General features: G+C 43.4%; 1 protein-coding gene across 2 annotated transcripts; it reads left to right on the top strand.

Moving 5' to 3' along the window:
• The first annotated feature begins 1,330 nt into the window (after positions 1-1,330).
• On the top strand, positions 1,331-22,923 carry LOC124043825 (WD repeat, SAM and U-box domain-containing protein 1-like). Of its 2 annotated transcripts, XM_046362836.1 has the most exons (12): positions 1,331-1,482; positions 1,715-2,134; positions 3,666-3,853; positions 7,686-7,772; positions 9,708-9,801; positions 10,481-10,514; positions 10,687-10,727; positions 10,824-10,930; positions 11,658-11,684; positions 12,946-13,131; positions 19,782-19,916; positions 22,138-22,923. In XM_046362836.1, the coding sequence occupies exons 2-12, from the start codon at positions 1,737-1,739 to the stop codon at positions 22,287-22,289; spliced, it is 1,449 nt and encodes a 482-aa protein (XP_046218792.1). In that variant the 5' UTR covers positions 1,331-1,482; positions 1,715-1,736; the 3' UTR covers positions 22,290-22,923. The 2 variants fall into 2 exon arrangements, with proteins under 2 accessions (XP_046218792.1, XP_046218793.1); XM_046362837.1 differs by lacking the exon at positions 11,658-11,684.
• Positions 22,924-23,208: the final 285 nt, after the last annotated feature.

Raw genomic sequence — 23,208 nt, 5'->3', positions numbered from 1 at the left:
AAGATTTTACTGAGTTACAATTCATATAAGGAAATCAGTCAATTGAAATCAATTCATTAGGCCTAAATCTATGGACTTTACATGACTGGGAATACAGATATGCATCTATTGGTCGCAGATAAGACAAAGTAGGTGCATGGATCATAAAACCAGTCAGTATGTGGTGTGACCGACATTTGCCTCATACAGCGTGATATCTTCACATTGAGTTGATCAGGCTGTTGAATGTGGCCTGTGGAATGTTGTCCCACTCTTCAATTACTGTGTGAAATTTCTGGACATGGGCTGGAACTAGAACACGCTGTCGTACATGTCGAGCACCCCAAATATGCTCAATTGGTGACATGGTCTGGTGAGTATGCAGGCCATTGAAGAACTTTTGACATTTTCAGATTTTGGAATGATCAGCATTATGCTGAAACATGAGATGATGGTGACGGTAGATTGGCACAACAATGGGCCTCAGGATCTTGTCACTGTATCTCTGCATTCAAATTGCCATTGATAAAATCCAATTGCAGTTGTCAGTAGGTTCTGCCTGCCCATACCATAACCCCACTGCCACCATGGGGCACTCTGTTCACAACCTTGACATCAGCAAACTGCAGTTGGGGCCTGTTGGACGTACTGTCAAATTCTTTAACATTGTTGGAGGCGGCTTATGGTTAAGAAATTAACATTCAGTTCTCTGGTAAGGACATTCCTGCAGTCAGCATGCCAATTGCACACTCCCTCAACACTTGAGACATTTGTGGCATGACAAAACTGCTCATTTTAGAGTGGCCTTTTGTCCCCAGCACAAGATGCACGTGTGTAATAATGATTATGCTGTTTAATCAGCTTTTTGATATGTCACACCTGTCAGGTGGATGGATTACCTTGGCAAAGGAGAAGTGTTCACTAACAAGGATGTAAAAAAAAAGTGCACAACATTTGAGTGTGTATTGACAATTTCTGGATTATTTTATTTCAACTCATGAAACATGGGACCAATACTTGGTGCATTTATATTTTTGTTCAGTGTATTAGTATCGACAAGGCCTATTGATTAACGAGACTCCATGTTTCTCGTATTATTTTGTTCTATAATTTGCCATTTACCTTGAAACATTTTATTTTCTTACACTGTCTCAATGGGCCACTACGCTATAAATAGGAGACTAAGTGCAATGGCTCAAGTCACTCTTGACGTCGAAACGTCAGTCACCTGCCCGCATCCTGTACAATGGATTAAAGTGAGCTAAAATAACTACTGTATCTCTGCTTTTTTTATTTTATTAAGTGCTCCAACTCCTTTCTACCTCGAAAGCGTAGATTGGATATTTGAGAAACATGTTCGTCAATACAAGGACATTTTCTAGTGTCATATAACAACTTCCAATGTCACGTGTTGAGCAATCGGTCATGAGGTTTATTGTGTACAAAAGGTAAGCGCCACCTGTCACCAACAGCACAAGGTCGGCTGATAACAGGTAAAGAAAGGTAAGACTTGTTTTCAAAGATTCATAGTTTTAGATTTGTCAATATTAACAATATCAGTAACAAAACGCCTTTGTCTGATTTAACACCTGCACACATGAAAGTAGTACCTACCTACCTGATTTTGGTGTTTTATTCTATATCCAGTGATATACATACAGAATTTCGGTTCCGTTAATGCCTGTGTGTTTTGCGCCACCTAGTGTAAGCTAAGGTTGTTAACTTTTATTTACAGGAAGAGCATCTACGGTGACAAAATGGTGTCATTAATCTGCACGCTCCAGGACCATCGAGATGAAGTATATTGTTGCGCGTTCTCCCCCACACTACTGGCGACTTGCTCCGGGGATAAGACCATACGTATCTATAACACCAATGACTTCTCGGAGTTGCCGTTTTCGCCTCTGTCAGGCCATCGCTATGGAGTTCACTGCTGCAGTTTCAGTGTATGTGGCACTTACTTGTTCACCTGTTCCACAGACGCTTTAACTATCATTTGGAGTATGGCAACAGGTGAGGTAAAGACGAAATTTGAACATCCTGGAGGCAGCCCAGTCAGGGTGTGCTCACTGTCTCCCGACTCCTCTCTCCTGCTGTCAGGGGCATCAGGTGGAACCTTGGCCCTTTGGGATTTCCACTCTAAGAAATTACGCAAGTAGGTTATAGATCATGAGACAACTCCCTATATTGCATTGTACCAGTCAAGTTTGGACACACATACTCATTCAATGGTTTTTCTTTATTTTTTGTATTTTCTACATTGTAGAATAATAGTGAAGACATCAAAACAATGAAATAACACATATGGAATCATGTAGTTACCAAAAAATGTGTTGAATCAAAATATATTTGAGATTCTTCTAAGTGGCCACCCTTTGCCTTGATGACAGCTTTGCACACTTGGCATTCTCTCAGCTACCTCCACGAGGTAGTCCTGGAATGCATTGTAATGAACAGGTGTGCCTTGTTAATAGTTAGTTTGTGGAATGTCTTTCCTTCTTAATGCATTTGAGCCAATCAGTTGTGTTGTGACAAGGTTGGGTGGTATACAGAAGATAGCCCTATTTGGTAAAAGACCAAGTCCATATTATGGCAAGAACAGCTCAAATAAGCAAAGAGAAACAGCAGTCCATTATTTTAAGACATGAAGGTCAGTTAATCCGGAAAATGTCAAGAACTTTGAATGTTTCTTCAAGTGCAGTTGCAAAAACCATTAAGCGCTATGATGAAACTGGCTCTCATGAGGACCGCCACAGGAAAAGACCCACAGTTACCTCTGCTGCAGAGGATATGTTTATTAGAGTTAACTGCCCCACAGATTGCAGACCAAATGAATTATTCACAGAGTTCAAGTAACAGACACATCTCAACATCAACTGTTCAGAGGAGACTGCGTGAATCAGGCCTTCATGGTTGAATTGCTGCAAAAAAAAACGCAACTAAAGGACACCAAAAAAAATGAGACTTGCTTGGGCCAAGAGACACGAGCAATGGACATTAGACCGGTGGAAATCTGGCCTTTGGTCTGATGAGTCCATATGGGAGATTTTTGGTTCCATCCGCTGTGTCTTTTGTGAGATGCAGAGTAGGTGAACGGATGATCTCCGCATGTGTGGTTCCCACCGTGAAGCATGGAGGAGGTGGTGTGATGGTGTGGGGGTGCTTTGCTGTTGACAGTGTCAGTGATTTATTTAGAATTTAAGGCACAATTAACCATCATGGATACCACAGCATTCTGCAGCGATAGTCCATCCCATCTGGTTTGGGCTTGGTGAGACTCATTTTTTTTCAACAGGACAATGACCCAACACACCTCCAGGTTGTGTAAGGCCTATTTGACCAAGAGGAGAGTGATGGAATGTTGCATCAGATGACCTGACCTCCACAATCACCCGACCTAATTGGAATAATCTACATTTGGATTTGTTTAACACTTTTTTTTGGTTACTACATGATTCCATGTGTTATTTCATAGTTTTGATGTCTTCACTATTATTCTACAATGCAGAAAATAGTAAAAATAAGGAAAAACCCATGAATGAGCAGGTGTGTCCAAACTTTTGAAGTTGGTGTGTCCAATCTTGAATAAAGCATTGTATTGCTTGTCCTCATTTCTCCAACCTAATATGTGTATATATGCCTACTCTTTAAAATGGTACGTCATATTCCACTGTTCAACTTCCCAGATCTAAGGCCGTGACAGAGGCCACGGTGATGGCGTGCTGCTTCACTCCGTGTGGTCAGATGTTTGTGACAGGATGTACATCTGGAGATATCAAAGTGTGGGATTTGGACATGAAGCAGCTCTATGCAGAGAGAGATGCCCATGATATGGGGGTGGCCTGCTGCCATTTTGCACCCCAGTTTGACATTGGTAAGATGAGCACAGCATTAGTTACCTCACTCCCTGATCCTCTCATTGAGTCACTGTTCTCTTCAACAAATTGAGATAGTGCCCAGTTGAGGTATCATGTGTAAGGAAAAAACACACATACAGTACCGGTCAAAAGTTTGGACACAACTACTCATTCATGGGTTTTTCTTTATTTTGACTATTTTCTACATTGTATAACAATAGTGAAGACATCAAAACTATGAAATAACACATGGAATCATGGAGTGACAAAAAGTGTTCAACAAATCAAAATATATTTTAGATTCTTCAAAGTAGCCACATTTTCTCAACCAGCTTCACCTGGAATGCTTTTCCAACAGGAGTTCCCACATTTACTAGGCTCCAGAGTGGCGCAGTTGTCTAAGACACTGCATTTCAGTGCAACGGGTGTCACCTGGTTCGAATCCAGGCTGCATCACATCCAGCCGTGATTGGAAGTCACATAGGGCGGTGAACAATTGGCCCAGTGTCGCCCGGGTTTGGCCCGGGTTTTTCCTTCACTCTGCGGTCCAACTCATCCCAAACCATTTCAATTGGGTTGAGATCAGTTGATTGTGGAGGCCTTTTACCAGGTAGGCCAGTTGAAGTCTCATTTACAACTGCGACGTGGCCAAGATAAAGCAAAGCAGTGCGACAAAAACAACAACACAGGACATGGATAACGTACATTCAATAACACAATAAAAAAATCTGTATACAGTGAAGTAAGGAGGTGAGGCAATAAATAGGCCAATAGTGGCAAAGTAAATACAATTTAGCAATTTACACTGGAGTGATAGATGTGCAGATGAGGATGTGCAAGTACAAATACTGATGAGGCAGGTAGTTGGTTGGATTTATTTACAGATAGGCTGTGTACAGCTGCAGCGATCGGTAAGCTGCTCTGACGGATGACGCTTAAAGTTAGTGAGGGAGATATACAGTGCCTTACGAAAGTATTCGGCCCCCTTGAACTTTGCGACCTCTTGCCACATTTCAGGCTTCAAATATAAAGATATAAAATTATTTTTTTGTGAAGAATCAACAAGTGGGACACAATCATGAAGTGGAACGACATTTATTGGATATTTCAAACTTTTTTAACAAATCAAAAACTGAAAAATTGGGTGTGCAAAATTATTCAGCCCCCTTAAGTTAATACTTTGTAGCACCGCCTTTTGCTGCGATTACAGCTGTAAGTTGCTTGGGGTATGTCTCTATCAGTTTTGCACATCGAGAGACTGAATTTTTTTCCCATTCCTCCTTGCAAAACAGCTCGAGCTCAGTGAGGTTGGATGGAGAGCATTTGTGAACAGCAGTTTTCAGTTCTTTCCACAGATTCTCGATTGGATTCAGGTCTGGACTTTGACTTGTCCATTCTAACACCTGGATATGTTTATTTTTGAACCATTCCATTGTAGATTTTGCTTTTTGTTTTGGATCATTGTCTTGTTGGAAGACAAATCTCCGTCCCAGTCTCAGGTCTTTTGCAGACTCCAGGTTTTCTTCCAGAATGGTCTTGTATTTGGCTCCATCCATCTTCCCATCAATTTTAACCATCTTCACTGTCCCTGCTGAAGAAAAGCAGGAACCAAACCATGATGCTGCCACCACCATGTTTGACAGTGGGGATGGTGTGTTCAGGGTGATGAGCTGTGTTGCTTTTACGCCAAACATAACGTTTTGCATTGTTGCCAAAAAGTTCAATTTTGGTTTCATCTGACCAGAGCACCTTCTTCCACATGTTTGGTGTGTCTCCCAGGTGGCTTGTGGCAAACTTTAAACAACACGTTTTATGGATATCTTTAAGAAATGGCTTTCTTCTTGCCACTCTTCCATAAAGGCCAGATTTGTGCAATATACGAATGATTGTTGTCCTATGGACAGAGTCTCCCACCTCAGCTGTAGATCTCTGCAGTTCATCCAGAGTGATCATGGGCCTCTTGGCTGCATCTCTGATCAGTCTTCTCCTTGTATGAGCTGAAAGTTTAGAGGGACGGCCAGGTCTTGGTAGATTTGCAGTGGTCTGATACTCCTCCCATTTCAATATTATCGCTTGCACAGTGCTCCTTGAGATGTTTAAAGCTTGGGAAATCTTTTTGTATTCCAATCCGGCTTTAAACTTCTTCACAACAGTATCTCGGACCTGCCTGGTGTGTTCCTTGTTCTTCTCTGCGCTTTTAACGGACCTCTGAGACTATCACAGTGCAGGTGCATTTATACGGAGACTTGATTACACACAGGTGGATTGTATTTATCATCATTAGTCATTTAGGTCAACATTGGATCATTCAGAGATCCTCACTGAACTTCTGGAGAGAGTTTGCTGCACTGAAAGTAAAGGGGCTGAATAATTTTGCACACCCAATTTTTCAGTTTTTGATTTGTTAAAAAAGTTTGAAATATACAATAAATGTCGTTCCACTTCATGATTGTGTCCTACTTGTTTTTGATTCTTCACAAAAAAATACAGTTTTATATCTTTATGTTTGAAGCCTGAAATGTGGCAAAAGGTCGCAAAGTTCAAGGGGGCCGAATACTTTTGCAAGGCACTGTAAGTCTCCAACCTCCAACTAACTTTAAAACAGTTATAGAGTTAGGAGAAAACTGAAGATGGATCAACAACATTGTAGTTACTCCACAATACTAACCTAAATGACAGAGTAAAAAGAAGAAAGCCTTTACAGAATCAAAATATTCCAAAACATGCATCGTGTTTGCAACAAGGAACTAAAGTAAAACTGCAAAAAATGTGGCAAAGAAATTAACTTGGTCTTGAATTCAAAGCATTATGTTTGGGACAAATCAACACAACTCATCACTAAGTACCACTGATATTTTCAAGCATGGTGGTGGCTGCATCATGTTATGGGTATGCTTGTCATCAGCAAGTACTAGGGAGTGTTTTTTAGGATAAAAATAAATGTAATAGAGCTAAGCACAGGCAAAATCCTAGAGGAAAACCTGGTTCAGTCTGCTTTCCAACAGACACTGGGAGACAAATTCACCTTTGCAGCAGCACAATAACCTAAAATACAAGGCTTACCAAGACAACATTGAATGTTCCTGAGTGTCCTAGTTAAAGTTTTGACTTAAATCGGCTTGAAAATCTATGGCAATACTTGAAAATGGCTATCTAGCAATGACCAACAACCAACTTGAGCTTGAATCATTTTTTAAAGAATATTGTGAAATATTGTACATTCCAGGTTTGCAAAGCTCTTAGACTTACCCAGAAAGACTCACAGCTGTAAACACCGCCTAATGTAATTCTAACATGTACTGTATTGATTCAGGGGTTTGAATACTTATGTATATGACATTTTTTATAGATTTTCAAAAATTGCAAAAATTTTTTCACTTTGTCATTACGGGGTGTGTAAATGAGTGAGGGGAAAAAATATATTTATTGATTTTTGAATTCGGGCTGAAACACAACAAAATGTGGAATGAGTCAACGGGTATGAATACTTTCGGAAGACACTGTAGATCAGTATTTGTATTTATTTCCTACAGTCTTTTTAGATGTTCCACCCGCTCTCAGCTAATCATTTATTAAACTGGTGAAACATTTATTTACTCTTTAATCAATCATTAACATGAGTTCCTATTATCAATGCAATCCATTTAAGATTGTCAGAGTTGAATTCTAGAAATTGCCTGAAATGTATTATCAATTTTGCCCAGCACTTCAAATGATAGGCAACAACCATTTGTGTCCTCCTATTGTGATGGGGTTTTATTATGAGGGTTATTGCCTGGTTTGTAAACAAGTTAATATTATTATTCTGATGGGGGGCCAATGTGCCGCGTTTGTTCCTCTGCTCCACAGATTTCAGTTCGGTCGAGTTTCGATTGGCCTCCTGTGGACAGGACAGTCAACTGAAGGTATGGATCGTATCTCAGCATGGTGCAGCAGGTAAGCTGGCCTGGCCTCCATTCACCCCAGTCTCTCTCTCTCTCTCTCTCTCTCTCTCTCTCTCTCTCTCTCTCTCTCTCTCTCTCTCTCTCTCTCTCTCTCTCTCTCTCTCTCTCTCTCTCTCTCTCTCTCTCTCTCTCTCTCTCTCTCTCTCTCTCTCTCTCTCTCTCTCTCTCGAAAAGATAGGGAGCAGCATCAACAATCTTGATTTATCTGAACTGGATAAAATAATTGCATTAGTTTAGAACAAACTGCATCAGTGCGCATCAGTACCTTTCCATATGAACATTTTAATAAATGTATCCAAACTTTGTTTAAAGTCTGTTTATGGTATTTTCAACACATACTAGTTAAAAAGTCCAATATGCTGGTCTCTGTTCTAGATGTGTGTATATCTGTATATATACGGTACCAGTCAAGTTTATGACACACCTACTCATTCAAAAGTTTTTCTTTATATTTTGACTATTTTCTACATTGTAGAATAATAGTGAAGACATCAAAACTATGAAATAACACACATGGAATTATGTAGTAACCAAAAAAGTAGCCACCCTTTTCCTTGATGACAGCTTTGCACACTCTTGGCATTCTCTCAACCAGCTTCACCTGGAATGCTTTTCCAACAGTCTTGAAGGAGTTCCTACACATGCTGAGCATGTGGATGCTTTTCCTTCACTCTGCGGTCCAACTCATCCCAAACCATCTCAATTTGGTTGAGGTCGGGTGATTGTGCAGGCCAGGTTATCTGATGCAACACTCCATCACCCTCCTTCTTGGTCAAATAGCTCTTACACAGCCTGGAGGTGTGTTGGGTCATTGTCCTATTGAAAAACAAATGATAGCCCCACTAAACCCAAACCAGATGGGATTGCATATCACTGCAGAATGCTGTGGTAGCCATGCTGGTTAAGCATGCCAGAAAATCACAGACAGTGTCACCACCACACACCACACCACCTCCTCCATGCTTCACGGTGGGAACTACACATGAGGGGATCATCCGAAACAGCTGTTCCTGGGTGAGCCGTGTGTCCAGAGTGGTGTTCCACATGGATGTGTTGTGGTGCCTTTGTCCTAGAGCAGCAGACACAGGACACTGAAGGGAGCACACAGAAACACAGGGAATGAAACCAGAGAACACGTACCTCTCACAGGCTGCAGAATAGGCCGCCTGCTGCAAAGTACAGGCCCTGGTGCTGTGCCTCGCCTGGGTATTGTTCCACATTCCCAGGAAATTGTCCTTTGCAGATGGGCTTAGCCGCATGGGTGGAATTTTTATTGTCATAATTTTTCAGTTCTCTTTTGTGTCAGTAACCTTTCAATTCAACTGGCATTCTGCTTCTGCTTCCTGTAGCCGATGTGTTATTATTCATGCGTTATTATTCATGCGTTTCCTCCTTAATTGTCCTGTAGCGTTTTTTTGTGTGTGTGTGTTTTAGAAGGAAAAAAAAACATTTAAATCTTTATCTCTTCATTCACTGTGAATTTTAATAGCCACATGGCCATCACTACTTACTCAGCCTGTAAAGGCTCAATTAAAAAGAAGCAATTAGAGATTTTGAATGACTTGCCAGCAGGGAAAGAATGTCATGTAGATAAGATGAATTTGAAAAGGGACAACAGCCTTACCACAGTGCTCAGTTGTCAACCTGCAAACACGATGTGGCATTACTGAATTGGAATGTAGTGTGTGTGTGTGTGTGTGTGTGTGTGTGTGTGTGTGTGTGTGTGTGTGTGTGTGTGTGTGTGTGTGTGTGTGTGTGTGTGTGTGTGTGTAGCCAAATCCTAAATGAACAGGCAGTTGTTAATCCAACTGTGTTTGTGGTCATGGGAAGGGTTCCAGGGATGGTCAGAGGGGTGGTCAGTGTGACACACAGCCAGTGGGTGCGAGGTCTTCTCTACATGAGGTCTTTGTGTGTTATTGATTCCCAGCCTGTGAGATGAAGCTGCTCCACACTCTGACTGGTCAGTCGGCCCCTGTGCTCTCCTGTGCCTTCTCTTCTGATGGTGAGCTGCTTGTCTCAGGGTAAGACCGTCCGTCCCTCCATGTATGCTCTGATGTTAGTCCTCTCATGACCCTTAACCCTAACCATAGCTCTGGTCCAGGGCGTTTTGTGCGGATGGCGAGCTGCATGAACACCCTGGACCAGAGCTATCCTAACGCAAGCCGCACGAACGCCTTAGACCAGACCCACTTGGCACACACTGGTTGAATCAACGTTGTTTCCACATCATTTCAATGACATTACGTTGAACCAACGTGGAATATGCTTTGACGTCTGTACCCAGTGGGGACTACCCTAACACTAATTTTGGCATAGCCTTAATGCTACTCTAGGGTACTTACAGGAATAACTACAGTCATAGCATCACTGTAATGTAAGGTGTGACCAAATAATTCTATACATCCCTATTCAGTAGGAATAAGCCTCTGTTGGTATAATCAGATAGAAACATCCATTGCTGCTTTTAAATACTGCTGCTATCCTATTGTACCACTAGGGGTCTCTACTCTCTACTCTGTTACAACATTCTGCTCTGTGAGTGAGGCTTCAATCTCATTCATGCTCGTGTTTGTTTAGTGAAGTAGCAGTTTTTGCTTAATTTCTGCACATAATGAGAAAATACCATTTGTTTGTATCTTGTACTGATGAGCTGTTGAGAAAAAGAAATGCATGTAATCACTCTTACGTGTTCTTCAACAGCTCAGTGGATAAAACGGTGACCGTGTACAATGCGGTATGTAAAACACAATCTTGGGTGTGGTCTTAGTAAGTTGTTTTGCTTTTTAAGCAGATGTATCCGTCCCACACTAACACCACTGCTTCCCGTGTACAAATAGCAGTCTCTAAACAGTGAGAAATGCCAGACATTCTTCTTTGCCAATGTTTGTTCCTCTCTTCCTTTGTAGAGCGATGGAGTCCTCCTTCACACTTTGAAACGGCATGAGAGGTACCAGCATGACCTGCCTGTTCCTCTCTGACGTTTGATAACTCACTGGAATTGTACGCATCAAAGACACTGAATTCCTCTGCCTCCCTCTCTTAGCTTTGTGACAGCCTGTGCCTTCTCTCCAACCCTGCCCTGGATTGCCACTGGCTCCATGGACAAGAAGGTCAACGTGTGGAGGATAGCAGATAGAGATAGTGGGCAGGGTAGGTGTACTCTAATGTACCAATCAAAGCCCAGCAGCCATTTTGTGTGAGCCAGGCAGCCAGTTCCACAGGGAGTGTAGTGTGAATGTAGCCCCAGCGGGAGAAGCTCCTCTAGGAGAGCTGGAGGAGGAGTACTGTGCCTGCTCTGCTGACAGGGCCAGACTAAAAGTAAAAAAATATAGAGGAAGATAAGTGTTTCCAATGACATCATCAACCAGTTTCTAGACAATTTGTATGCAGTTGGTTAACATCACATGATGCACACCCATGATGTCATTGGAAACACTTATCTTCTATATTTTTTACTACAAAACATAGAAACGGGCCATTTGATGTTTGGGTGGTGCTGGAGATGATGAATAGGAAGTACAATTATTTTATTTATTTTTTCCCCCCTTTAATGGTCATTAGCAGGCTTGGCTTTGAACCTAGGTGATGCGATCCATAATGACCTTGTCTAACCTCTAAGCCCCACAGTGCCACACTTGCAGAGGGCCCAATGGAGAGACAGAGATAAATCAGGTGAAATGTCTTAAACACGTAAACACTCAGGAAATGAAGCCGTGTCTGTAGACATCAGGGGGCCAAGCTAGACTAGAGTATTCAACAGAGGGTGTCCTTCTGAGAGTAGGCACGTTGACGGAGCACATTCCAAGCTCTCCCTCTTGCTCTGTGTACACAATCTCCTTTGAAAGTGATTCATCTTGTGTTTTCTTGTGACTTCTAGCTCAACCCAGGAACCCCTCGTGCCAAGGTAAGAACACACAGGGAAATGTCTTCTCATTCGTTCCAGTGCACAATGGGACGGTCAGGAGCAGGAGTCTCCAGATACTGGCCATAGATGCTGATCTTTGGTTAGTTTAGCATTTACCCCACTAATGGGGTTAGGATTAGGGGAGCTGATCCTAGATCTGTACGTAGGGGAGCTGGAGCCAGATGCTGGGCCAATAAATGGATGAGATGTCTGGAGGATGCATTAAAATAAACGATGATGACTTGTAAAGTGACAGATGACGAGGAGGTGCCAGTTCAAGAGTGGAATCTTCCCAAATAAAAAAAGAACCGTCTCTTGGCAGAGCTTCCCTAAACACCCCCCCTCAGTCAGCTAGGCTCCCAGAAGCTTCAAGGATATTGACATGACCTTCCCCTGAGTCCCAAATAGAGTGCACTACTTTTGACTAGGTCCGTAGGGTGCCATTTGGGATGCAGGCTCAGATTCCCATCTCTGTGGGACTGTGAAGGGGGAGGTGTTACCGTACAGTGCAGGCAGATTTGATAAGAGGCCACTTACTGTTCTAGTACGTTTCGGTTGATAGTGTTGGTGCTGTTTCACATAACATCATTAAGCCTCCATCCACATGAATGCTTCTGAGAGGGAAATTCAGTGGGGAAGTCAGTGGTGGTGGTATTTTGGCCTGAGGGGCAAGGAAACGATTGTGAATGACTGGGATAACAGATAGCGAGAGATGGAGGGTGACGTGAAGGGAGCGAGAGAGGTGAGGAAAAGCGAACAATGCCACGTTAATGTGAAATATCACTCCGCTGCTGAATGATAAACACTCCATGCTTTACATTTCCTACGTGGTGTCATTTGCAAGCGCAGTACACAACACTGTGCGTTTTTATCTTGGCGATACATGAAAAATGATAGCCGCTCGCACAATGTCATGTGAAGGTTGCCTCTGACGAACAGTGTGCCTGCAAAGGCCAGGAAAACACAACCTTGTCGGGGGGAGGGAGACTCCGAAGCTGATAAATATTCCCAGGGCATGCAAATGTGATTTAAAGCACTGTTGATAAAAAGAGGATGTATAGTTTGGTGACAGGTTAGGAATCACTGGTTGGTCATTTGCTATCAGCACCGATGGAGGGTCTTCTTTTGGGTGGAATGTGTGGTAATGTGTTTGTAGGGATCTGATAAGTAGTATTGCAGGAGACTGCGGGGGTGAAGGACTCGAGGAGGGGGCATGTGGGAACGCCCTTCCTCCCTTCCTGTGTTTGTGTGTGTCCCACAGGAGCAGGAAGGAAGCTGTCAGGTCACTCCAGGCTGCTGGTGAGCGACTGGTCCGAGGAGGATGTGTTGGCCTGGCTGAGTGAGGAGGGTCTGGAGGAGCTGGTCACAACCTTCACAACCAATAACATAGACGGGCCTGAGCTGCTCTGTCTGACCAAGGAGACCCTGGCCTCAGAGCTGAGCATCGGTAAGGACATGGAATTCACAACTAGGGTTGCAAAATTCTGGTAACGTTCCCCAAATGACCCGATTTTCCAGAAACCCGGGTTCAGTGTTTCTCCTATATATTTTTGTTGCAAAGGTGGGGTATGGGGGGCATACTTTTTGTTGAAGGAGTTTGAGAAGAGCTGACAGGAAATGTTGCAGCGTTGCAAGCTAATTTCCTGCAGTTCTACACATTTTGCAATGGCTAATTCTGTATTCTAATGCTCAAACATTATAACCAAATCAATGGGGACTCTAATCAGGGACCCTAAGCATGTGCTCTGCGTGCTCGGTCGGTAATCCAGCCATGCCAAAAGTACTCGGAAATGTATTTTATTTATTGGTTTAATCGTTTTAGCTTTTATTCTGGTGATTTGTTCTTAGTTCTACATTTTTTTTGAATGGGGCTTATTTAAGATGGTGAGGAAAGCATTTTTAAAGAACAACCAGACATCCTCTACTGACGGGATGAGGTCAATATCCTTCCAGGATACCTGGCCAGGTCGATTAGAAAGGCCTGCTCGCTGAGGTGTTTTAGGGAGCGTTTGACAGTGATGGGGGGTGGTCGTTTGACCGCAGGCATTGAGGCAGTGATCGCTGAGATCCTGGTTGATGACAGTGGAGGTGTATTTAGAGAGCAGGTTGGTCAGGATGATATCTATGAGGGTGCCCATGTTTACGGATTTATGGTTGTACCTGGTAGGTTCCTTGATAATTTGTATGAGATTGAGGGAACCTATCTTAGATTGTAGGACGGCCGGGGTGCTAAGCATATCCCAGGTTAGGTCACCTAACAGTACAAACTCTGAAGATAGATGGGGGGCAATCAATTCACATGGTGTCCAGGGTACAGCTGGGGGCTGAGCGGGGTCTATAACAAGCGGCAACAGTGAGAGACTTATTTCTGGAAAGGTGGATTTTTAAAAGTAGAAGCTTGAACTGTTTGGGCACAGACCTGGATAGTATGACAGAACTCTGCAGGCTATCTCTGCAGTAGATTGCAACTCCACGCCTTTTGGCAGTTCTATCTTGATGTAAAAGGTTGTAGTTGGGGATGGAAATTTCTGAATTTTTGGTGGCCTTCCTAAGCCAGGATTCAGACACGGCAAGGACATCAGGGTTGGCGGAGTGTGCTAAAGCAGTGAATAAAACACACCTAGGGAGGAGGCTTCTGATGTTAACGTACATGAAACCAAGGCTTTTACAATTACCAAAGTTAACAAATGAGAGCGTCAAGGGTGTAGGTGTAAAGCTGGGGGCTACAGGGCCTGGGTTAACCTCTACATCACCAGAGGAACAGAGGAGGAGTAGGAAAAGGTTACGGCTGAAGGCTTTAAGAACTGGTCGTCTAGTGCGTTGGGAACAGAGAATAAAAGGAGCAGATTTCTGGGTGTGGTAGAATATATTCAGGGCATAATGTACAGACAAGGGTCTGGTAGGATGTTAGTACAGTGGGGGTAAACCTAGGCATTGATTGACGATGACAGAGCTTGCATCTCTGGAGACACCAGTTAAGCCAGGTGAGGTCTCCCCATGTGTGGGGTGTGTGACAAAAGAGCTATCCAAGGCATGTTGAGCTGGACTAGGGGCTCTACAGTGAAATGCAACAATAATAACTAACCGGAACAGCAGAAGACAAGGCATATTGACATTAGAGAGAGGCATGTGTAGCCGAGTGATCATAGGGTCCAATGAGCAGCAATAGGTGAGTCAGGGAGCCGTTCGGTAGTCGCTACTGTGCTAGGCGAACGGAAGGCACGGCGTTCAGAAAGCTAGCGGGCCGTGGCTAGCAGATTGGTCATTGGTACTGCCGGCACTGTCTTTCACCTCTTCCTCCACTTCCACACTCCTCCATGACAAAACTGTATCACTTGAAGAGGGTCCTGGCTCTGTAGTGTGCTTGACGCAAATGATAGTATATCCTATAATATAATACCATTTGTAATAACATCATAATCAACATTTCCGTTGCTATTTCAGTTACTTTAATGACTTAAATCAACTTCATGCACCACGGAAAAAAATTAAGCAGCACTGAAAACTGCAGAATATTGACCCAAATTACCTATAGTTGCGTATTCCCACCACTAGATGTCAGTAAACTACCATATTTCAGTCTGCATCAAAGCCATGGAGACTTACCTTGGCCCATATGATTTGAAGGTATTATTTTAACATTGGCTGTCACTTATACAGACTGAGTCACTCAATGCTTCAAACTGTCCAGCATCCAATACAGTCTATAGGCTGTTTTTGTTTCGTATAATGATCATTATGTGGAAAAATAATTAGTGTTTGAATGCTTATCATTGAAAAAGGCTTGAATCATTTTCATTTTTTTCATAATAATAAAAAAAGAAATTCCCATGGTGGTGAGACAGGGCTGGTTCAGGGGTATGGGGATGGGGAGACAGGGCTGGTTCAGGGGTATGGGGATGGGGAGACAGGGCTGGTTCAGGGGTATGGGGATGGGGAGACAGGGCTGGTTCAGGGGTATGGGGATGGGGAGACAGGGCTGGTTCAGGGGTATGGGGATGGGGAGACAGGGCTGGTTCAGGGGTATGGGGATGGGGAGACAGGGCTGGTTCAGGGGTATGGGGATGGGGAGACAGGACTGGTTCAGGTGTATGGGGATGGGGAGACAGGGCTGGTTCAGGGGTATGGGGATGGGGAGACAGGGCTGGTTCAGGTGTATGGGGATGGGGAGACAGGGCTGGTTCAGGGGTATGGGGATGGGGAGACAGGACTGGTTCAGGTGTATGGGGATGGGGAGACAGGGCTGGTTCAGGGGTATGGGGATGGGGAGACAGGGCTGGTTCAGGTGTATGGGGATGGGGAGACAGGGCTGGTTCAGGGGTATGGGGATGGGGAGACAGGGCTGCTGAGCCTGAGGCTGCATCTGTTTGGCCTGACACCAGGCAGGGACAACTGATTTAGTATGAATATCTTGCTAAAGGTTTACCTGCAATTATTAAATGTCGGCTAAAAGAGGAGTGAAATGTAAACACCCTGTGAAGATGTTATGTAACTAATGTTAGAGGAGCAAAAGTAGCCTATTTCACTATTTGCTAACAGGTTCATTTTCACCAGTCACAGACTACACCCATCTTTCTTTGTGAAAAATTGGGTGACAGTGTCACCCTTTCCTTCCTCTCTCCTGTCTTTTCTTTCTTTTTGTTTTTGTAAACCAGATTTTTCTTTAGGAAGCTGAGACATGATGCTCCACCGGCACTCCTCACTCGCAATGGGGCAGCAGCGTAGCCTAGTGGTTAGAGCGTTGGACTAGTAACCGGAAGGTTGTGAGTTCAAACCCCTGAGCTGACAAATCTGTACGTTCTGCTCCTGAACAGGCAATTAACCCACTGTTCCTAGGCCGTCATTGACAATAAGAATTTGTTCTTAACTGACTTGCCTGGTTAAATAAAGGTTAAATTTTTTTTTTTAATTCACTGCTAGCATGTACCGTTCACACCTGGTTTGGGGGCAGGACCATGTAAATAGAGGGTGTGAAAAATAAACCGTTTAGTTTTATTAGTACAATTGTAAATAAATTATTATATTAATGATGAAAGGTTATTAATTTAATATTGAATATATTGAAATGTACCAAATGTCCCCCCCCCTGCCATGCGGCGCCCCTGTGTCTGACCTGTGACCTGGCATCTCCATTCCTCGTTAGTAATGAAGGGACCCAGGAGTAGATACATAGGATTATTCTGGATTGTGCAATTCTGTTGGAATGGAATACATGCCACAGAGGCTTTTATCTGGCTTCTAATATTCCCACAATGCTCCCCAAATCAAATTGTAATCTGCTTTGGGGCTGCCAAGGTGTGACATTACTACTTCCAAAATGTCCCATTGGAAATGACTTGTATAATATAATTAGATTCAGACAATATCCCCATCAGCCATCAGATGACCTTAGATGTTAAAATAGTTTGGACAGGACCTAGTGTCTTACATTTTCTATGGCATGCTATTACCTCAACCATCAATGTTAGAGAGAAAATGACATGTTTACTCTGTGTCTTCACTGTGACTATAGTTTTCTGAATCAGTATTAATCATTACCATGAATCTTTACTGAGGAAGCAATACATTGCTATGAATCCCCTTTCTGCTGTCCACACTAACCTACTTTAGGATTTCCTGAAGATGCTGTTTGTGGATACAGTGAAATAAATTAGATTCTTCACCACATCTCTGTAGAGGAGGTTTCCAAAACTGACCACCCCCCCAATAATTTTTTTGTTGGACATAAAAGACTGTAAAAACACCAAGTGATTTTAAATGTGGAAATCTGTTCCAAAGTATTCCCACGCATAATAGACAGATACTGTGTATGTAATTGTATCGAAATATAAGCAAGGTTTGAAATTATACTTTTTTTGGAAAAATATATCTTTTTTGGCTTCTTGCGGTCCTGTGATTGTCAATATGCAAACTGTGAGGATAAGTTACAAAGTGTATTTCGCAAGCAATCATGAATGTCACCTCATTTGCTGCAATGCAGTCACAAAGAAAGATACTGTATCCGCATTAGTTAATTGTATGACTAATGGGTTCAGCAAGTCTGATTGGACGTACACATTTTGATTGAGCACTTTCCCCCACTGGGATTTGACCTTTTGTGATTGCACTGCCCGATCTATCTATAGTGCTGCATCTGCACTGAGTTTCCTCCAATCACATTGGTTGAGTTTGCTCCCCATAGTCTCATGGGGCCCCTGATTGCAGGTGCTAGCTAATTAACTCTACAGAGACACTAAAGTCATGTGGTGCTGGGGTTTCTGTCTTTCACGCCACCAACACAGTTTTCTGTCAGTTCCGAGCCTAAGAGCACGTGTGTGTGTATGTTTGTGTGTGTTTAGATCTGTTTCCCTTGAGCAACAAGTCGCTAGGCCCTGGCAGAACTGTGATTAACAAACAGAGCATTCCATATGTAGGCGCAAGGTCTTCCACAGGAAGAGGTCTGATTGGGTTGCTGCTAGATGGTATGAAGCTACGGTAAAAATGTTGTATGTTCAGGTCGCATCGGGGAGAATTTTAGCTAACCCTAACCCTTTTCCTAACCTTAACCTAATTATCTTAACCTGCTACGTTAATTCTCCTAACCTGCTACGAAAAGTCACTTCTGTCCGTAGCTGTATACCATCTAGTCAAACCCGTCTGATTTGGGAGATGATCATTCCTTGGTATACATCCCGGACCCTGTCGAACTGCCTGACAATGAGGCCGTTTTCAGACTGCAGCTCAGTTCTGTTCCCCAGAGGCCGTAACTGAATAATCTACAATGCAGCCAAGAGGCGGACGGAGGCAGACGTCATTGTGTCTGGGGCTCTGTTTCACCATGCCAGAAAGGTGACGTGCTGCTCTAAATAAAGGTGGCCTACTGGTACCTGCTGTCGACATACTGGCACCCACCGGAAAAACCACAATTCTCTGGCCCTGGAGATGCACTATTCAAACCTATTCCGTTGGGTAACTGTAGGCTTTAGGAGTTACAATTATATTGAGCAGCAGTTGCTTTGCTGTGCCCCAAGTGATAGCGAACATCTTCCTGGCAACCATCTCTCTTCCTGTGGAACATTCCACGTTCCAACACCAATAACAGATTCAAGTGATCCTCAGGGATGACGTTCAGTTGCCTGCTGCTTTTGAAAAGCAGAGCTTTAAAACTGTCTACAGGCTTTGAATCATCAGTATTACCCTTTGTTTCTGTGAAGATGGGTGAAGGAGAATCCCAGTCAGATTTATGCATCTGTCTCTTATCGGGGTAAGCCAGAAGAAAGGATTGCACATTTTATTGAACAGTAGATGCTGTCATTGGGTTTCCTAGCACAGATAATGAGGGCTTGTTTATGGAAGCACTGACACTGGCAGTTCCTCAGTTTGGCTTTACCCTTCACCAATGTCCACACACATGCTGTGTTAATTTCTAGGGAAATGTACTACTTCCACAAATAACCATAAATATGTTTATCTATACAGGCCCAGACAATCAGAATGAATTTTCCCTCACAAAAGGGCTTTATTACAGACAGAAAAACTCTTCTTCAGTTTCATCAGCTGTCCGGGTGACAGGTCTCAAACGATCCAACAGGTGAAGAAGCCGGATGTGGAGGTCCTGGGCTGGCGTATTTACACTTATGGTAGAGAAATTAACATTCAATTCTCTGGCAACAGCTGTGGTGACATTCCTGCAGTCAGCATGCCAATTGCACACTCCCTTAACTTGACACATCTGTGGCATTGTGTTGTGGGACAAAACTGCATATTTCAGTGGCCTTGTGTCTCCAGAACAAGCTGCACCTGTGTATTTCAATTTTTATTTAACAATTGCCCGGTCCCAGCACAAGGTGCACCTGTGTAATGATCATGCTGTTTAATCTGCTTGTTGATATGCCACTCCTGTCAGGTGGATGGATTATCTTGGCAAAAGAGAAATGCTCACTAACAGGGATGTAAACAAATTTGTGCACAACATTTAAGAGAAATACGTTTTTTTGTGCATATGGAACATTTCTGGGTTCTTTGATTTCAGCTCTTGAAACATGGGACCAACACTTTACGTGTTGCGTTTTATATGTTTGTCCAGTATAGTTTTGTATGTTGCCATTGTTTTTCTAGAGTCGGTGGGTCTCCGTGGTAAAGTCCTGAGGAAGGTGGAAGCTCTGAAGGCAGAGTTGACGGGACTAGACGCCCCAGATGAGTTCCTCTGTCCAATCACCAGAGAGGTGATGAAGGACCCTGTCATTGCTGCAGGTGAGGGAGAGGGCATGAAAACATCTGTCTCACAGGCTGTGTATTTTTTCCATTAATTGGCCTTTTGACCAATCCGGTCAGCTCTGAAAAATCTGACTTGAAAAGATTTGTCAAGACTAATTAGTGGAAAAAAAGTTGGGTTGCCGGTCTACATTTACATTTAAGTCATTTAGCAGACGCTCTTATCCAGAGCGACTTACAAATTGGTGCATTCACCTTATGACATCCAGTGGAACAGCCACTTTACAATAGTGCATCTAAATCTTTTAAGGGGGGTGAGAAGGATTACTTTATCCTATCCTAGGTATTCCTTAAAGAGGTGGGGTTTCAGGTGTCTCCGGAAGGTGGTGATTGACTCCGCTGTCCTGGCGTCGTGAGGGAGTTTGTTCCACCATTGGGGGGCCATAGCAGCGAACAGTTTTGACTGGGCTGAGCGGGAACTGTACTTCCTCAGTGGTAGGGAGGCGAGCAGGCCAGAGGTGGATGAACGCAGTGCCCTTGTTTGGGTGTAGGGCCTGATCAGAGCCTGGAGGTACTGAGGTGCCGTTCCCCTCACAGCTCCGTAGGCAAGCACCATGGTCTTGTAGCGGATGCGAGCTTCAACTGGAAGCCAGTGGAGAGAGCGGAGGAGCGGGGTGACGTGAGAGTACTTGGGAAGGTTGAACACCAGACGGGCTGCGGCGTTCTGGATGAGTTGTAGGGGTTTAATGGCACAGGCAGGGAGCCCAGCCAACAGCGAGTTGCAGTAATCCAGACGGGAGATGACAAGTGCCTGGATTAGGACCTGCGCCGCTTCCTGTGTGAGGCAGGGTCGTACTCTGCGGATGTTGTAGAGCATGAACCTACAGGAACGGGCCACCGCCTTGATGTTAGTTGAGAACGACAGGGTGTTGTCCAGGATAACGGCAAGGTTCTTAGTGCTCTGGGAGGAGGACACAATGGAGTTGTCAACCGTGATGGCGAGATCATGGAACGGGCAGTCCTTCCCCGGGAGGAAGAGCAGCTCCGTCTTGCCGAGGTTCAGCTTGAGGTGGTGATCTGTCATCCACACTGATATGTCTGCCAGACATGCAGAGATGCGATTCGCCACCTGGTCATCAGAAGGGGGAAAGGAGAAGATTAATTGTGTGTCGTCTGCATAGCAATGATAGGAGAGACCATGTGAGGTTATGACAGAGCCAAGTGACTTGGTGTATAGCGAGAATAGGAGAGGGCCTAGAACAGAGCCCTGGGGGACACCAGTGGTGAGAGCGCGTGGTGAGGAGACAGATTCTTGCCACGCCACCTGGTAGGAGCGACCTGTCAGTGAATTCAGAAAATATTCAGAACCCTTCACTTTTTACACATTTTGTTTTACACATTTTGTTACATTACAGCCTTATTCTAAAAATGTCCCACCATCTACACACAATGCCCCAGAATGACAAAGCAAAAACAGGTTTTTAGACATTTTTGCAAATGTGTTTAAAAATAAAAATAAAATATCTGATTTACGATTCAGACCTTTTACTCAATACTTTGTTTAAGCACCTTTGGCAGCAATTACAGCCTAGAGTCTTCTTGGGTGTGACGCTACAAACTTTGGCATACCTGTATTTGGGGAGTTTCTCGCATTCTTCTCTGCAGATCCTCTCAAGCTCTGTCAGGTTGGATGGGGCGTGTCGCTGCACAGCTATTTTCAGGTCTCTCCAGAGATGTTCAATCGGGCTCAAGTCCGGGCTCTGGCTGGGCCACTCAAGGACATTTGAGAGTGTGTGTGCCTTTCCAAATCATGTCCAATCAACAGAATTTACCACAGGTAGACTCCATTAAAGTTGTAGAGACATCAAGGATGGTCAATGGAAACAGGATGCACCTGAGCTCAATATCGAGTCTCATAGCAGAGTCTGAATACTTATTGTAAAATAATTTATTTATATTTTTTATTTTTAATACATTTGCAAATATTTAGAAAAAACTGTTTTGGCTTTGTCATTATGAGGTATTGTGTGTAGACTAAGAATTGTTTATTAAAATCAATTTTAGAATAAAGCTGTAACGTAACAAAATATGGAAAAAGTAAGGGGGTCTGAATACTTTCCAACTGCACATGTCCTTGTTCGTCAATGCTAACGTAGCCAATTTGTTATTGTTTAAAGAAAATATATGCACTGTTTCCTGCTCCAACTATAAAAGTAATTATGTCAATGTCTGATGTATAAAATGTGACTGAAATCAACAGATGGATATTCCTATGAGAGAGAGGCCATTGAGAGTTGGATCAGCGCTAAGAACCGCTCCAGTCCCATGACCAACCTACCTTTACCAACCACTCTGGTCATGCCCAACAGAAGCCTGAAGACCGCTATTGGCCGTTGGACTGCCACTCAGTGATGGATTGGTGTACGAGTAATCAGTAATTCCTTACTCTGAAGCAGACTGTAAAATGAGGTCACCCAATTGTTTCCTATGAGAATACTCAGTGATGCATTTGATGATCAGGAAGTGTCATTTCAGCATGTCGCCATCTTGCTACATGAAGTTTTTGGAAACATTGCATGCGTAGTTTGAGCTACTCTAGGAAGTGATGGTGCAGGCTAGCTCAGTGCTACCCCCTCTCACGGAGAACCTCAATTTGAAGGCCAACCAGGTACTACAGGCTACCATTTGCAACTAAATGATCCTTAGAACTTTGTCTGTGTGTGATTTTAAAGGAATTCCTTCAAAGACATACATCCAGTGAAATAGAAATCATGTAACATGATTGTGTTTGGAAAAGGTTTTTATATCCACAAATATTTACCACAAAAATCGCCATTTCCCCATTCACTATAAATGGGGGATCTTGTTTTCTGGAAACAATGCCTGCAGTACTGTGGTCGGCCTTCAACTTGAAATCCTCAATGCGAAGGGGTCATTTCAGAATCAAGACAAATTTGTACAATGTAATCACTGACAATCAGTTCACTACACAGTTCTATTACATACTTTTGATTAAACAAGGGTGATTATTCATCAATGAATGATATGTCGTTTGCCTGTGTGTGCCTTGTAAATTACTAGATCTTTACATCATTTGTGCAATAGGATTTTCTGGGAATATACTAAATTGGAGTTGACGTTTATACTGTACATGCAGTATAAACATCTGGTTCTAAAATGTATTGTCTAACTTTGCTCTGGTCCAGGACGTTTAGTGTGCATTCAAACGGGCTCTACCACCCTGGACCAGAGCTATGTTGAACTGTGCCTCCTGTTCCCTGCTACAATGACAGCCAGCAGGCCTGAGTGTTTTCTCAGTGGGATTTTATTT

Source organism: Oncorhynchus gorbuscha, linkage group LG09, assembly GCF_021184085.1.
Source record: "Oncorhynchus gorbuscha isolate QuinsamMale2020 ecotype Even-year linkage group LG09, OgorEven_v1.0, whole genome shotgun sequence".
Lineage (NCBI taxonomy): Eukaryota > Metazoa > Chordata > Actinopteri > Salmoniformes > Salmonidae > Oncorhynchus > Oncorhynchus gorbuscha.
The sequence above is the reverse complement of the archived record's forward strand: the minus strand, read 5'-3'. Positions and strand labels throughout refer to the sequence as shown.